The sequence below is a fragment of the Oratosquilla oratoria genome, chromosome 2, assembly GCF_046742065.1.
Source record: "Oratosquilla oratoria isolate Oo_2021 chromosome 2, ASM4674206v1, whole genome shotgun sequence".
NCBI lineage: Eukaryota > Metazoa > Arthropoda > Malacostraca > Stomatopoda > Squillidae > Oratosquilla > Oratosquilla oratoria.
Window position 1 is genome coordinate 72,335,325 of NC_134778.1, and position 17,500 is coordinate 72,352,824.

General features: G+C 37.6%; 1 protein-coding gene across 1 annotated transcript in view; it reads left to right on the forward strand.

The window, feature by feature from the left end:
* The first annotated feature begins 556 nt into the window (after window positions 1–556).
* The window catches only part of LOC143036213 (zinc finger MYM-type protein 1-like), a 17,100-nt gene continuing 156 nt past the window's right edge, over window positions 557–17,500 (forward strand). Inside the window, exons 1-5 of the mRNA XM_076203463.1 lie at window positions 557–625; window positions 1,455–1,572; window positions 3,615–4,783; window positions 4,884–5,950; window positions 17,142–17,396. Coding sequence (XP_076059578.1) covers window positions 557–625; window positions 1,455–1,572; window positions 3,615–4,783; window positions 4,884–5,950; window positions 17,142–17,396 — 2,678 coding nt within the window. The remainder of the gene's footprint in view (window positions 626–1,454; window positions 1,573–3,614; window positions 4,784–4,883; window positions 5,951–17,141; window positions 17,397–17,500) is intronic.

The following is a 17,500-nucleotide window of genomic DNA, read 5'->3' on the forward strand; positions in this document are numbered from 1 at the left end:
TACATACATACATACATACGTACGCACGTACATACAGGCTTACGTACGTACGTACATACATACATACATACATACATACATACATACATACATACATACATACATACAGCCTAAGGAAGGTCGGACCCAATCCACCTTCGACGAGCCGAAGAATCTACGAGGACGAAGAGCTCACGAAGAGAGCGAGTCGGGCTCTCGCGGACCCTCGGCTCGATGGGACCAGTTTTCCACCTCGAAGCCATCATGGAGCAGTGGGATTTTCCAAACATCAACAACAAGAAGCGGAGAAGACACTCAGGAGAGGAGGGGCACAGGAAGAGAGGCCGGGTGGACATCGCCTTCAAGAGCTGGGACACTTTCCTTGTGGAATTCAGTAAGGTCAAGAAGACCTTCGATAGGAACATGGAAATCAGAGACGCAAGGAAAGACCTGCGGTTCTATGTTCTTCACACAGTGATGAAGAAGCGATTCTGGAATCACGTCGAAGGACTTAAACAAGAACGAAAATAAGGAATACATTATACTCGAAATAACGAGTTTCTTTGAAAAAAGAAAAATGTCGACAACCATCCCGGCCCTCTCCTGTTGCTCGATTTATCATCTTCGGCAAGTGTCCGACGGCTCTGTAGGTATCATATGCAAAACCGCTCTAGTGCTGCCTTAGAAATCATCAATATCTAATGACAATTCTAATTTTTCTCATATTTTCTTTTGACATTCGTCTTAAGTTCCAAAACTGTTGTTCTTTGCTTCAATATCAAAAAATGAATATTTCAAAATATTCAGGAGATTTGTCATAACTCGAATGTTTTCAGGCCTCTAGCCACTTTCGTCTTCAATAAAGTCATTTCTTAGCGTCTTGACAACGTCTCTATGTCACACAGTAAACTTATACATTCAATAAATTCTACTAAGAGTAATACATGTACAATATAGTTTTCTAATTTACTATTTCGACTGGTGTATAAGCCAAAGTCCTTTACTGTTGATGAAACTTGAAAAGATATTGTTATATATACGTGTACGCACGAACAAACATACTCAGAGATTCCTCTAACCTCAATAAAATAGCCTGAAATCAGCCAGAACAAAATATTTGAATGTCTCAAATTTGGCACAGTGAAAGCTAATGGACTATAGTGACAATTTCGACAATAAAGTTACGTTTCGCTTACACCCAAGGGGAGCTTCTCTAAACTGAATAAAATCATCTGTCATTAGCCAGAAAAGAGTTTCTAAATGGTATCAAATTGCATGGAGAGGGTGTGAATGGGTTCTCTAGATATTACAAAAATTCTAAGATTGTTATATCTGATTATGGAAAAACAAAGTCCCCTAAATGGAAAGAGAAAGGAAAAGGAACGGGCTTCGTTAGAATGGAGTCACGGGTTAAATAAAAAAAAATAAAATCTTTTAGAAGTAATACCCTAAAAATTTCGGGAAAAAATTGGCAGAGACCTATTGGACTTCAACAGATTCCGTCAGTCTCCAAAGATTCCGACAGATTCCGAAAGACTTTGACAGACTGCGGAAGGCTTCAACAGACTACGATATCCTTCGGTGGACTCCGCGGTGAAGAGAGACATTCGAAAGACTTCGATAGACAACGAAAGACTTCGACAGACGAGGAGGCTTCGATAGATTCTGATAGACAATCAGAGACTTCGACAGACTCCGATAGATGACGAGAGACTTCGACAGACTCCAACAGACTAGGTTTTGACAGACTCCTATAAACTCTGGTAGACTGCCTAGGCTATGCACCAATTACCTCGTTTGAATCAACTTTTAAGGCAAGAAGGGTCTTGCAAGGCGAGTAAGCTGTAACAGTTATGAATTGAGGCTATAGTACATATTTATACATATATGCATTATTTGCATGTGCGTATGCATATATGTATACATATTCGTACACATAAAAATGTATATACATGTACGTATACACATGGCTATACATATAGCTATACATATACATTTACATATAAACATACACATGGCTATACATATAAATGTACATATACATATCCTTGTATATATACATATACAGTACTTGCAGGTATGAACATATAAGAATACAAAAAAGGCCGGCCCTACCATTAGGCGAATCTAGGCGGTCGCCTAGGGCATCAGGCTGAGAGGGGTATCAAGCAGTAATTCCTATTTCGGTACTTTAATAAGCATGGTTTAATCATTAACCGTCAGGCGTCAGACCAGTAACTAATTGGTTAATTTGCAGAAGCGTTTTGCCAAATTTCCCCTATTTTTCTTATTTTCAATTCAGTAGGGACAGGGTGAGATAAGGTAACCCCGACAGAGAGAAAACACCGATCAAATGCTCTGGTAGAAACAGTTTCAAATATTGCGCCACCACTCCCCACTAACACAGCTGATATCCTACGGGAACACCGAACACACGCCAGTCGCCAGCATTCAACTCCCGCCAACGCAACGGCTGTGTTTATGAAGTAAGAAAATTAGGTTGTTTAGATCTTCGATGTTATTTTTTAAAGTTCTTATATAGTGTTCCACGTCGGTGAATATAGCGTGATTGTATTGCGTTATGTTTCATTACAATAATTACCTATATTGATATGTTATAGAGTGAAACCAAAGGTAGAGGGGAGATTCAAATTGAGGTTGGAATGTGAGGTTGGAAACCGACCATAAAAATGTTTGGAAATATCGATGTGTGAAATTTTGATATTAGTCTAGACAATATATAATTTGAAATACTTGTAAAAACATAAGGTATTATTATAGTTTCTTCCTCGTTTCAACAACGGTAATTTTCACATATACCATCGGATAATCATTATTCGAAGCATTTTCTTCTCTGTACTTAATGGGAAAAATCACGTTTAACATCATTAGCACTCACTGAAAATCTTGGGTCAGGTTAGGTTAGGTTAGGTTAGGTTGGGTTAGGTTAGATTAGGTTAGATTAGGTTAGATTAGGTTAGGTCAGGTCAGGTATAGTTAGGCTAATTACCTTTAGCTCAGGTTAGGTTAGGTTAGTGGCCTTTACGTTTGTGAACACCAGGTGATTGAAAAATAAATGAAAAAAAAAAAATAAAAAAAAATAAATAGCCGTTTCCCCCAGAAACGACAGTCATATTCGTTCATAGCACACTAAAATCTACCAGAAAAAATATATTTCAATCAAAGTTTCCGAGATGGGGAAGAAACTATAAATTTACCAAACATAGTAAAAAGTGACTAATTATGTATATTACTATTAACATGAATATATATGGTTGTGGTGGTGAACTAGGCCTAGTGTGTTTAACCCTTATATGAAAAGGAATAAACCCTAAAGAGGAATATATCTAAACTCTCTATACGGTATATACTCCAATGGAATGCATTAATTGATATTTATTAAGATTTGTCTAATAGGAATGAACAATAATAATACTCCCAATTTGTGCTTTTCAGATGAGTAATAGAAAGCAGCTCTCAGGGGCGCAAAATCGCAAACGCAAAGCAGAACAAGCAAAGGCAGTAGCAAAACAAGAGTTTTTTTTTTAAGTATCTAAGTAGAGAAAAAACAAGCGAAAATGGTAGTAAATAAGCAGGTAGTACCAATATTGAACCCACTGCAACTTCAAACACAGACTGTAAAGTAGATGTTGTACAGACTTCTGTTGGAGAAAAAGCTGATGGTACTGAACCTACTGCTGTATCTGACATTGGAATTAGTGATGTGAATTATGGAGATCCAGCAACTTGGCCTGACACATACAATAATGTTTTGCGACAACTGCTTGTACAACATGGACCACAGCACATTTCTTCATACAACTTCCCCAAGGATACTAAGAACATAAAATATTCCCCTATACATAACAAAAGAAAACTGAGTAATGGTGAGGAAGTATGCCGTGACTGGTTGGTTTATTCAACTTCGAAAGATGTTAGGTTTTGTTTTTGCTGTAAATTATTTTCCTCCAAACCTAACGTTTCTCTGGTTAAAAAAGGTTCTAATGATTGGCAGAATACCACAGCAATTCTTTCTGTTCATGAAAGAAGCACGGAACATATTGACAACTATCAAACCTGGCGTGAACTTGAACTACGATTGAAACAAGGAAAAACCATTGATCATATTGAACAGCAGAGTTTGAAGCAGGAAGAAAAGTACTGGCAAAATTTTTTGGAACGTTTGATTGCGTTGTCTAGGGTTCTTGCTGTACAGAACTTAGCATTTAGAGGAACAAATGAGAGCCTCTACAGTCCCAACAATGGAAATTTTTTAAAGTTGGTTGAATTTCTAGCTTTATTTGATCCAGTCATGAATGAACATTTACGTAGAATTAAAAACAAAGAGACTATGGTGCACTATCTGGGAAAAAGGATCCAAAATGAACTTATACAACTGCTGGCAAGTGCAATTAAAGAGAAAATTTTGGCCGAAGTAAAGCTTGCAAAATATTTCTCAATTATATTAGATTGTACACCTGATATCAGCCACATAGAGCAACTGACAATGATTCTTCGATATGTAGATATTAAAAAAGAGCCAGAGGTTAGTCAGCATCAAGTTTGCATCAAAGAAAGTTTTTTAGGCTTTGTTCCATTAAAAGAAACTACTGGAGCTTTCATGACTGAAACACTGGTGGATGAGCTTCAAAATGTGGGGTTGCAGATAGACAATTTACGTGGTCAAGGATATGATAATGGGAGCAACATGAAAGGAAAACACAACGGTGTTCAGCAGAGAGTGCTTGATATGAATCCACGTGCCTTCTTTGTACCTTGCAGTGCACACTCATTAAACTTAGTGGTGAATGATGCTGTCAAATGTTGTCTTCAAGCTACAATTTTTTTTTGGCATAGTACAACATCTGTATGATTTTTTCTCAATCCCGACTCATCGATGGCAGGTTTTGGTCAGTATCATGAAAGACTTAACCATCAAACCTTTAAGTGAGACCAGGTGGGAAAGTCGGATTGATGCTCTTAAACCCCTCAGATATCATCTTGCTGACATATATGATGCTTTACTTGAAATTTATGAAGACACAAACCTTAAAGGGTCATCTGGAAGTTCGACCCGGGTTGAAGCCAAGGAGTTAGCTGATGCTGTTTCCAAATATGAGATTGTTGTTTCACTTGACACATGGTATAGCATCCTGTTTGAAGTCAATATTACCAGCAAGCATCTTCAAGATAAAGATGCTGATTTAAATTCAGCTACCAAACAGTTGGAAGCAACAAAAAGCTACCTTCTGAGCTGTAGGTGTGATGATGGTTTCCAAAAAGTTCTGGTTGATGCTACAGAGGTGGCTCAAGATTTGGAAATAGAGCCACAATTTGAGAAAAAACAATCACGAAAACGGCGAAAGAAGCGTCTATTTGATTATGAAGCACATGAGGAATCACTAGAAGACCCCAGCCAAACGTTTAAAGTAGAATTTTATTATAGCGTTCTTGACATGGCCATACAGTCAGTAGAAGAAAGATTTCACCAGCTACATTCCTACAAAGCAATATTTGGCTTCTTATATGACATCCATGGAATAAAAAATGCACCAAACGCAGATATTCTTCATGACTGCCAAAATTTAGAAAAGTCATTAACACACAATGGGCATCACGACATTGATGCAAGAAACCTATGCTCAGAGCTCAAGGCAGTATCAAGGCGCTTGATGAAACCCATGCTCCCACAAGCAGCACTTTGCTTTATATTTGAGCAAAAACTGCAAGATAGTGTACCAAATGTTATGATTGCCCTCAAAATATTATTAACTTTGCCAGTATCCGTTGCAAGTGGAGAACGCAGCTTCTCTAAACTGAAGCTAATTAAAACTTACTTGCGCTCAACAATGCTGCAGCAAAGGCTTGTTGGTTTAGCTACTATATCAATAGAGAATGAGGAAACTTCTAACTCGGATCTTGCTAAATTAGTGGAAAAATTCGCCAGTCTAAAAGCTAGGAAAGTGGAATTGTAATTTTTGTTGAAGTGTGTCATAGAAACCAATAGTTTTTTACTGTAGCCTACATAATTTCATTTCCAACAATGTGTTGCACAATCTTTTTTTCAAACTTAGTATTGGATGGTTGATGTATTACAATACAGAGTATATTGCTATAAAATGGCTCTTTTTGTCACCATCAACTATAATTGATACAAAATTGAACCAAAAATTATTGTCCCCGAGCCACTGGCCCTGGATGAACTTTCAAGGAGAGGACCCAAGGGGCATCATTTTTCAGCTTCGCCTACGGCATCAAAAACTCTCGGGCCGGGCCTGCATACAAATATACATGTATTCTTTTTTACATCATCCAGCTCCTCAGCCAGTGAGCGTAGCCTGCAAACATGTGCAATAGAGAGTTGCATTTCCAATGACCCCTCACTTTCATTTGTAACACAGTAGATCTATGCACCCCGCAAGGTTGGAGCCCTAGATTGCTCATAAGAACGATTGGGCTAACTTCAGAACCCTGGGTAGGGCAATATTAGATGCTGATAGAAAGGTTTCATACGTAATCACTACGTATGTTTGTGCCATGTCAGGTTCGCTTGATGGTTTATAGTGATAATACACACACAAAGACACATACACACGCATACGCATGCATATGCACATCCACACACACACACATACACACACACACACATACAAACACACACACACAAACTCACACACACACATATATATATATATATATACACACACACACACACACCACACACACTCACTCACACACACACACACACACGCACACACACACACACTCACACACACACACACACACACACACACACACACATACACACACTCGCATACACATACATGCACACACACGCACATACACACGTATATGTACATGCATACACACGCACATGCACACATACACATACATATATACACACACATATGCAAACACACACACACACACACTTTCACCTCCCCTTGTCACCACTGTCACTTAAATTTGACTTGTAATATCACTCGTCTCAAGGCCCCTTGCCTCTCGTTACGTGAGTTTCACTAATATTCAAGTTCCTCTTAAGCAGTAGGCCCAATGCCTTCTTTTTCCTGTAGTCTCACTATTTTCTAGGCCCCATGCCTATTCCTCTCGTCCTTTGGGTTAATAAAAGGGTGGTGAATTTTCTTTCTTCTTTCACTGTAATTTCACCTTCTGCTTACACTCGGGATCTCTTTTCTCTCGTCTCTACATCGTCTCCTGATCCTCTCTCGATCCTCTCTCCACACCCTCTCTCTACATCTTCTCTATATCTTTCTGACGAGATCCCGTATCCTACGCTAAGCTACCTTCGTCTGACGTCACTAATTTTTCTAAACCAATCTCCAGTTACTTTTCAAATAAATGTCACTCCTTATGGGCGTGACTTTGAGTTCATGCACCAATAGTTTTTTTCTCCTTCTCCACCTTGCACCATTTCGGAAAGCCATTACAATGCCACTAGCAAAAATTGTTTACCTCAGCATTAGTCAAACGAAGGTAACCTGCGCTTACAGAGTTTGATTACATAATCGAATATAAAACAGTCACCACCATCGGTGTGTTTACATAGACAAAACGTCGCCCTCACATAGACATAACATCGCCCTCGAGCAGGCGTCGAGTCTGAATTATTCTAATGCCCTAGCTCATTTCCATTCGTACACTACCGGCCTCTTACAGGGCTCGGCAGCTACCCTTGGTCGTCCCGACCAATTTCTTATTTCCCTCTTACAGGGCTTGCTAATATATTTCTAGAATAAGCTAATCTACCCTTGCGTAATTGTTAATCTACCCTCCAAAATACATCATTCATGCAATAAATTGGGAATAATACATAAACATAATACCTATAAATGTGAATAACATGCATCTCAATATATATATATAAGGTATTGAATTAAGCGGTTACATGGTTGATTTGCTTTGACAGAGCCAATCTCCGGAATACAACAAAGGCAATCAGTGCTGCCACTAACACTGAAAGTAAGGGTATGATAAGGATTGGTAGCATAGGTAATTCATTTGAGGGAGATCTTGACAATGGTCTTCTCTTAATTTTCAAGGGAGGGGAGTTTTCAGGCAATGTGAAGTTGAAGGTTGAAATGTAGGTGTCCTCGGTTAAATGCATTGTATTAAGGGTATTAGAAATGGTGGAAATAGTGTCTGCATGCAATTCGCAGTTATCTTGAATAGAGACAAGACCTTCAACCAAATCCAATTTAGGACTCAACCCGGGACAATTTATTGATACCTTTGTCTTGTTAGGGAAAAACAGGTAATGAGATCCTTGTATGTTACAATGAGGGATCTGGTCTACCAAAATTCGTTGGTAATGACAATTGTTCATAACAGACATATTCCTAACCAGAGAGTTCATGCGAAGCCTCTCGAACACAAAAGAGATCATGCTTTCTCTTAGATTGTCTACAGAAAAGATATAATTGATTAGAAAATTCACTATGAGCACTAACTTTAAATTCTGAATGGTTTATCATCTTTTCAAAGATAATAGTAATTAATTTACCAAACACACTATTCTAGAGTTTGAGTGTCTCTTCTTGTTCAATATTCAATTTTTTTTTCCAACACACTTCATTTTCAAAGACAGTCTTATTACTTTAAAATGGTCACAATACTCATGTGTGTACTCAGATGAGAGGTCCTTAAGTCCTTAAGATTCCAAGTCTGACCACAGCAGATCCTAGGTTTTAGGTTTCCATGTATCTCCCCGACCCCAAGTTCCAGTTGTTTAGGTCTCCCATCCCAAATACAATACAAATGGTCACTACTATCTGTAAAATACATCAAGATTAATATTCAACTCCTGAAAAATATCATTATAATATTCTCCATATTCTCCAGGGTTATTAATATTTATGCACAAAGTATTACTATAATCATCTTCATAGATCTGCAAGCTAATTTTCCTTATGTCATCTAAATGTCCTATCAATTCTTCTCTTGATTCTAAATGTTTAAGTTTAAACTTGTTTCCACCTGCAGAATCAATTACCCTATATGGACCAGTGTACCTTGGTGAAAGTTTATTATTGGGTGAGGTTATTTTGACCATTACTAATTCCCCAATTTTCAGTTCTAGTTTATGAGCTATTTTGTGTTGTTGTTCCTTCATCTCTTGTGAATACACCTGCATATGTTTCCTAACTCTTTGGTGAATACTTTGAAGAGTATTTATCCTATTGGTTATATAATCATCCATATTATATATGGGTTTTTGCTCTGCAGTCAACATTTCATATGGCAGAGTTTTGTCCTCCCCAAAAATTATAAAATGAGGTGTATCCCCAGTTGCTACATTAATTTGATTGTTCAGGGTACACTTAACACAAGGAATCCAAGTATCCCAAGTTACACTATGAGGACTTATTAGGGTTCTAAGACATATAATTATCTTTTTGTTTAATCTTTCTACTACTCCATTACTTTGGGGATGGTTAAACGAGTATATTGACTTTCTTGATGTGGAACACATTACATAGATTTTCCAAGATTTTGTTATTAAATTCAGTCCCATTATCTGAAACTAGGATGTTAGGTGTAGTAAAATTACAGATTATCTGATCATAGATTACGGAAGCAATAGTTTCAGCTTTCTTATTGATTATGGGTTGTAATATACAAAATCTTGAAAAATAATCAATAGCAACAAATAGGTATTTAAAGCCGTTCTCGGTTAGTGGTAATTCCAAAGTATCCATGTGAACTCTTTCCCAAGGTTTCTGTGGAATGGGATAGGTGAGTATAGGAGCAGGTTTTGGTGTATTTCCCTTCACCTTTACACATTTTACACATTTTTCTATATAATCATATATAGTTTTCTTCATACCTAGCCAAAAGTACTTAAGTTGTGCCTGTCTATAAGTTTTATCCTTTCCAGGATGTGAACTACAATCACTATCATGAAGTAACTTCAATATCTCATTTACCAGAGTTTGTGGTATAACCAACTGATTTACTTGACCTCTAGAAATATCTTTCCCATTTACAAATGTTTTCCTATACAAAATTCCATTAATCAAATGAAATTCCTCTATCTTATACCCCTTTGGTAGCTTTGGAGGATCTCCTCTTGGGTTCATCAAATGCTTGATTATTGAATCACATGTCTCATCATCTCCCTGTTCTCTTACTAGCATTTCTTCATCTAAAGTTACTAATTCTTCTATACTACAAACAAAATTAATCAACCCAGTCCCAGTCATTGGTTGACTAATGTTTCTAGAAAGTGGATCTGCTACATTCCTTCTACCCGGAATATAATTAAATTGAACATCATAGCACTGAAGTATCGCAAACCATCTAGCAAGTCTGCCTCTAAGATTCTTATGCTTAAATAAGTTCTGAATAGCTGTGTGATCAGTCCAAACTCTGATGGGATACCCTAGTATCATATCCCTAAAAACTTTCTAAAGAATAAATTACTGCTAAAGTTTCTCTTTCAGTTATAGAATAGTTTCTCTCCGCACTATTACAAAGTCTGGATGTGTAAGCTATGGGTTTCAAAGTTCCATTTCTCTCTTGCATTAGTATGCCTCCTAACCCTATGTCAGACGCATCAGTACAAAGAATAAATTCTTTTTCATAGTCGGGGAAAATTAAAATAGGTGAACTTGTGAGTTTATCTTTCAACTTGTCAAAAGCTTGCTGTTGCGCAGGTCCCCATATGAACTTTGAGTCCTTTCTCAACAATGAACTTAGTGGATTAGCAATGTCAGCATAACTTTGAATGAATTTTCTATAATATCCTGTTAATCCCAAAAAGCTCCTAACCTTGTCTACATTGGTCGGAACTGGAAAATTCTTGACAGCGTCAACCTTTGAATTTACTGTACTCAGTCCGTGTCTGTCTATCTTATGTCCTAAGTAATTGACACTGTCTTGCAAGAACTTACATTTTTCAAGTTTTACTTTTAACCCAGCTTCTCCTAGTCTTGAGAATATCAAATCTAATTTCTTAAAGTGCTCCACTGCAGTCTGAGAAACTATTAAAATGTCATCTAGAAATACACTGGCAGTGTTTCCTAACAATCCATCTAGAATAGTATTCATTAATCTCATGTAAGTTAATGGACTATTACATAACCCAAATGGCATTCTCTTGAACTCATAATGTCCTGTTGTAGTAGAAAATGCTGTGAACTCTCTTGAATCTTCATGCAATTCTATTTGCCAAAAAGCTGATTTGATATCTATAGTACTAAAATATCTATTCTCAGTTCCCAAACTTCTCAAAATGTCACCGATAATGGGTAATGGTAACCTGTCACGAATGGTGTGCTTATTCAGTTCCCTGTAATCAATAACTGGTCGCATAGTCCCATCAGACTTTGGTACTAGGATCAACGGAAAATTCCACTCACTTTTACTATGTTCAATAATATCCTGTGATAACATTTCAGTGATGAGTTTATCTACTACAGCTAATTTAGAGTGAGGAACTCTGTAGGCTGGTATGTAGATAGGTTGTGTTCCTGGTTTTAACTTAATGTGATGTTTTAAAAGAATTGTTTTGCCTAAGGCGTCCCCCGGCAAAGCAATTGCTTTTTTATGTTTCATAAGCAAAGCAAATAAAGCTTCATCCAACTCAGGGCAATTAGTTGATTGTAATAATTCTTTATATCTATTTCTTAAGTCTATGCCTTCTTGTACTGAACAAATTGATAAAGTTGGTAATTCTATCTCCTCACTATTCTCATTTAAAATCTTAATAGGTTTAGTACACACCTGAATACATCCTATTTGTGTACCTTTCTTTAAAACTATCTCTTTATTCATAGTATTAATTACTAATACTTCTACTTTGTTCTTATTTGTCTTATAAATCCCTGAGTCCCACTTCAATCCTTTAAGTTTAACTGATTCTGGGACTGTAATTACTTCAGAGTCTACATTGATTCCTTTCAAACACACTTCAACCTTATTAATTGACATGGGATGTAACAATGTCGACCTTGTTAATCCGCAATCTGCAATTCTCAAGGCATCTGTGGTTGATGATTTAGTAATCTCTGGGATTTCCTGAACTTCTGAGTTGGGTTCACAAATTGTTTTACTTTCTGTAGGGTTGGACCGCTCGGCCTCGCTATCTAGGATAGAAATGTTATCTAAGGATTCATTGATTCCTGTCACTGGTCTTAAGTCTGGTTGATTTAAGAATGGGATTAACTGTGACTTCACTAAAATTCCTAAGTCAGCAGGACAAATTACCATGTTTTCTTTTCTCATAGTTGCAAATCCTATCAATAAATCTCCTGGAAAAACAGACTCTTCTACCACTATCACTGGGATGTACAATTGTTCATTTGTATATAAGGCAACTTCTAGCTCAATCTTACCTAATGTTTTTAACTGATTTCCAGTTACACCTTGCAATGTGTAACGGATTGGTTCCAACATTTTCACTCCTGGGTTCAACTGGTTTAAAACTTTACTAGTAATTACATTAACTACAGACCCTGTATCAATAAAAATTTGAATAGGCTTATTGAACACTTTACCCGCAATGAGAGGTCCTACAGAAGTTTTACCAACAGTAATTATCAGTTTGTCAGTTTCTTTCATCTCTCTTGCATTCCCATATTTAACACAATACCGCCTATCGGTATATATATGGGGAGGTCTGAAATGGTTTATTCTGTGTCTGGGGGTTTTCCTCTTAGCCCTGGGGGTACCCAAAAATTCCGGCACTCATGAGTTCTGTGTCCGATTTTATTATGGTAAATACAGAATGGAGGGTTCCTACATTGATACTCATTGTGACCTTCGTATTTGCAATTTCTGCAAATAATCCCATAAAAACATTCTTGTGCCTTGTGTCCCCATGCATTACAATTAAAACATAGGATTCTGGTATCCCTATCCCTAGATGGACTTCTAGCATGTCGCCTATGTCCTACTTCTGTTTTCTTAAACTCTCTAGAATTCCTATATTGGCTATGTTGATTTATAGGCATTACATATGGATTTATTGTTCTGGTCTCACTGTATCCTTGAAGAAGATAATCTACTTCTCCTAAACAGATGTTTGATTTTAAATCTTTGTACAGCCTTTCTGCTGTTAAGTCATCAGAATTCTTTGCCAATAAGCTAAATGTAATCAATTTGATTACCTGTGAGATTTTCATCTTCTCACTAGATCTTTCTATCCAGTCTGAATCTTTCAAGATAGAATTCATGTCCTTTGACCATCTATCTAATCTAGCTAAGTACTCTGTGTCAATTTCACTTGTCCTAACTTCCTTAATCATTTTTACCAATGATCTAATAGGATCCTGATCACATTTGGACATGAAATGTTTAAGAAAGGCTTTCTTGTAATTATCATATTGATTAATTAATTCCATTTGCTGGAAGTTAATGACAAACCTCGCCCTTCCATGCTCTGGATCTATATTCTCCTTGAGAATCTCAATCTTACGATTCTCATTTGTAATGTTTTTACTAACTATAAGTGTGTCAATGAGGTTCAGGAACTTGTTTACACCATATGTGTTAGACTCTCCTGTGAATTTTGGAATATTTGTATTTGATGTGTGAATTTCGTGTCTCAACACGTTAGAATTCTGAGGGGTACTCATACTTATTACTAATACCTTGCTTTAGCCTGGCTGCTTGCGATGTCGCTTCGTGATGTCAATGTCTGGTTTGACGTCCTTCTACGGTCTTGTCATTCCTCAACGACGTTGTTCCTCCTCCATCACACACTCTGCCTTGAAGACCGCCTTGTAGATGATGATCTCCTTGAAGAATCTTGAAGAATGCTTGTTCCCAACGTAGCAGTTACTTGAAGTTGTAGATTTCTCTCGTAGTCGTAATACACTCTTGATTTTGGTTGTCTTGTTCCCGTAGACTTCATGCGCCACTTCTCTTCGGAGGTGTTTAACACCCAGTTCGTTCGTCCCACCGCTGAGCACCACTTTCACCTCCCCTTGTCACCACTGTCACTTAAATTTGACTTGTAATATCACTCGTCTCAAGGCCCCTTGCCTCTCGTTACGTGAGTTTCACTAATATTCAAGTTCCTCTTAAGCAGTAGGCCCAATGCCTTCTTTTTCCTGTAGTCTCACTATTTTCTAGGCCCCATGCCTATTCCTCTCGTCCTTTGGGTTAATAAAAGGGTGGTGAATTTTCTTTCTTCTTTCACTGTAATTTCACCTTCTGCTTACACTCGGGATCTCTTTTCTCTCGTCTCTACATCGTCTCCTGATCCTCTCTCGATCCTCTCTCCACACCCTCTCTCTACATCTTCTCTATATCTTCTCTATATCTTCTCTAACGAGATCCCGTATCCTACGCTAAGCTACCTTCGTCTGACGTCACTAATTTTTCTAAACCAATCTCCAGTTACTTTTCAAATAAATGTCACTCCTTATGGGCGTGACTTTGAATTCATGCACCAATAGTTTTTTTCTCCTTCTCCACCTTGCACCAAACCGGAAAGCCATTACAATGCCACTAGCAAAAATTGTTTACCTCAGCATTAGTCAAACGAAGGTAACCTGCGCTTACAGAGTTTGATTACATAATCGAATATAAAACAGTCACCACCATCGGTGTGTTTACATAGACAAAACGTCGCCCTCACATAGACATAACATCGCCCTCGAGCAGGCGTCGAGTCTGAATTATTCTAATGCCCTAGCTCATTTCCATTCGTACACTACCGGCCTCTTACACACACACACACACACACAAACACACACACACACACACACACACACACACACACACACACACACACACACACACACATATACACACACACACACACACACAAACACACACACACACACACAAACACACACACACACATACACACACACAGACACACACACTCACACACACACACACACACTCATACACACACACGCTCACACACACACGCTCACACACAAACACACACAAACACACACATACACACAAACACACACACACACACACACACACACACACACACACACACACACACACACACACACACACAAACAAACACACACAAACACACAAACACACACAAACACACACACACACACACACACACACACACACACACAAACACACACACATACAAACACACACACATACAAACACACACACACACACACATACACATGTACATACACACAGACACACACAAACACACACATACACACACACACACACACACATTTCAAGAACGATTAGGCTAAGTTCAGAACCCTGGGTAGGGCAATATTAGATGCTGATATTAAGGTTTCATACGTAATCACTACGTATGTTTGTGCCATGTCAGGTTCGCTTGATGGTTTATAATGATAATACACACACAGGGACGGCAAACCTAATGGGCTATAGTGACAATTTCGTCAATAATGTTACATGTTTCGCTTGTACCCGAGGGGAGTTTCTCCAAACTGAATAAAATCGTCTGTCATTAGCCACAAAAAAGTTTCTAAATGGTAATAAGTTGTATGGAGAGGGTGTGAATGGTTTCTCTAGATATTACTAAAATTCTAAGATTGTTTGTTTTTCTATAATCAGATATAGCAAAGTCCCCTCAAATGAAAAGAGAAAGGAAAGGGAACGAGCTTCTTTAGAATGGAGTCATGGGTTAAATAAAAAAAGAAAAAAAAAAGGATCTTTTAGAAGTAAAATGCTAACATTTTTCGGAGAAAAATTGGCAGGGAGCGATCGGACATTTGTGTAAGCAGGATCAATTATGTGAAACTTTTTATTCTTTTTTTTAGAGTTATGTTTTTCCTTCTGTCACAGAGTGCTACAACTCCTTCCATTTCATTTCCAACATTGATCAAATCGGACCCACTTAAAAGGATTCGAAGACAACATTTAGGTTTCAACCTAGGCTCCTTTTCTTTACGTTAAGGTGTCTTGTATTTATGAAAAAGCTGTATGAGAAGCGTGCTTTAGTAGTTTATCTATTTACATAACTAGAAAAGAATTGGCTGTAAAAAAAAAAACATCTCAGGACGGAGTCTTTATTGTACGACGTTTTACTTGTCACAGTTTGATCAGTTAGTATGTACTTGATCAATCTAAACGTTGTGCTAAAAACGGCTCCGTCCTCACATAATAGACTTATCGGCAACCGCCATTGATTACATATGAATCATAACTTTCATGCTCCGCTACCTCTGGTGGCATCTAGTATACTGAAGGAGCAATTTAAGGAAGCAGAATAAAAATAAAAATTACTTATGATGTTTTACTAACCTTGAAAAGGTGTGTTTAAATGACAACTTGAAAAAAGATCTGCCGAGATCATAGTCTGCTAAATCAAGGAACAGCAAGATGCAGATCCTTGCTACAGCCCCACTATGTAGGCACAATTTAAGTATCACTATATATTTTTTTCTAACTGGAAGGATTTTTTTCTGAGTATACAGTAAGAGGTTACCTTATATGTTGATTATTTATTTGTCCTCAAGAAAATCATCTCATAACGAGTTCTCTAAAGAAAACATGGGATCTTTTCGAACACATATATATACATATATATATATATACATATATATAAATATATATATACATATATATATATATACATATATATATACATATATATATATATAAATATATATATATATACATATATATATATATATATATATATATATATATATATATATACAGGGTGACCACAAAAACACTCCTTGATTTAAAATATTCATAATATAACATATTGAGTTCAGAATCTTACAAGTTTGGTGTCCATAGTTGCATAAACTAATGCATTTTTGTTTCTCTCTTTTTCCAGTTCGCAATTTCTACCTGACCCGCTAGGTGGCAGTCTTATCCAAGATGGCGTACACCCCACAGCAACGTAGCTGGTGTGTGTTGGAGTTTGGCAAAACAGTGTTACAAATGTGCAACGTTCGTTCAGAGGCATTCATCATAACAATCCACCTACTAACAAGTCCATTTTAAAGTGATACAATGATTTCATTGCGATGGGGGTGCATCTGTGATCAGAGAAAAGGACATTCCGGCCGTTCAGCAGTGTCAGAGGAAGTTGTCGACAAGGTCAGAGACGCTTTTGTTCGCAGCCCCAAGAAGTCGACACGCAGATGTAGCTGAGAGTTTAAACTTCCACAAAGTACAGTATGCAAGGTCTTACGCAAACGCTTGAGGTTTACCCCTTATAGGCTGCAACTGGTCCAAAAGTTATACCCGAAAGACAAAGAAATGCGCTTTGAATTTTGCCACAGTCTCCAGGAGTCAATGGAAAATGATCCTGGTCTGCTGTCAAAGATCATCTTCAGTGATGAAGCAACCTTCCACCTAAGTGGAAAGGTAAACAGACACAATGTGAGAATATGGGGGACCCAGAATCCTCATGCCAATCTTGAGTTTGAAAGTAACTCTCCCAAAGTGAATGTCTTTTGTGCAGTAACAGAGAGGTCTGTATATGGACCGTTTTTCCTTGAAGGACCATCCATTACTGGCCAAACCTACCTAGAAATATTACAGAACTAGTTGCTGCCAAGACTACAAGCTGCTGAAG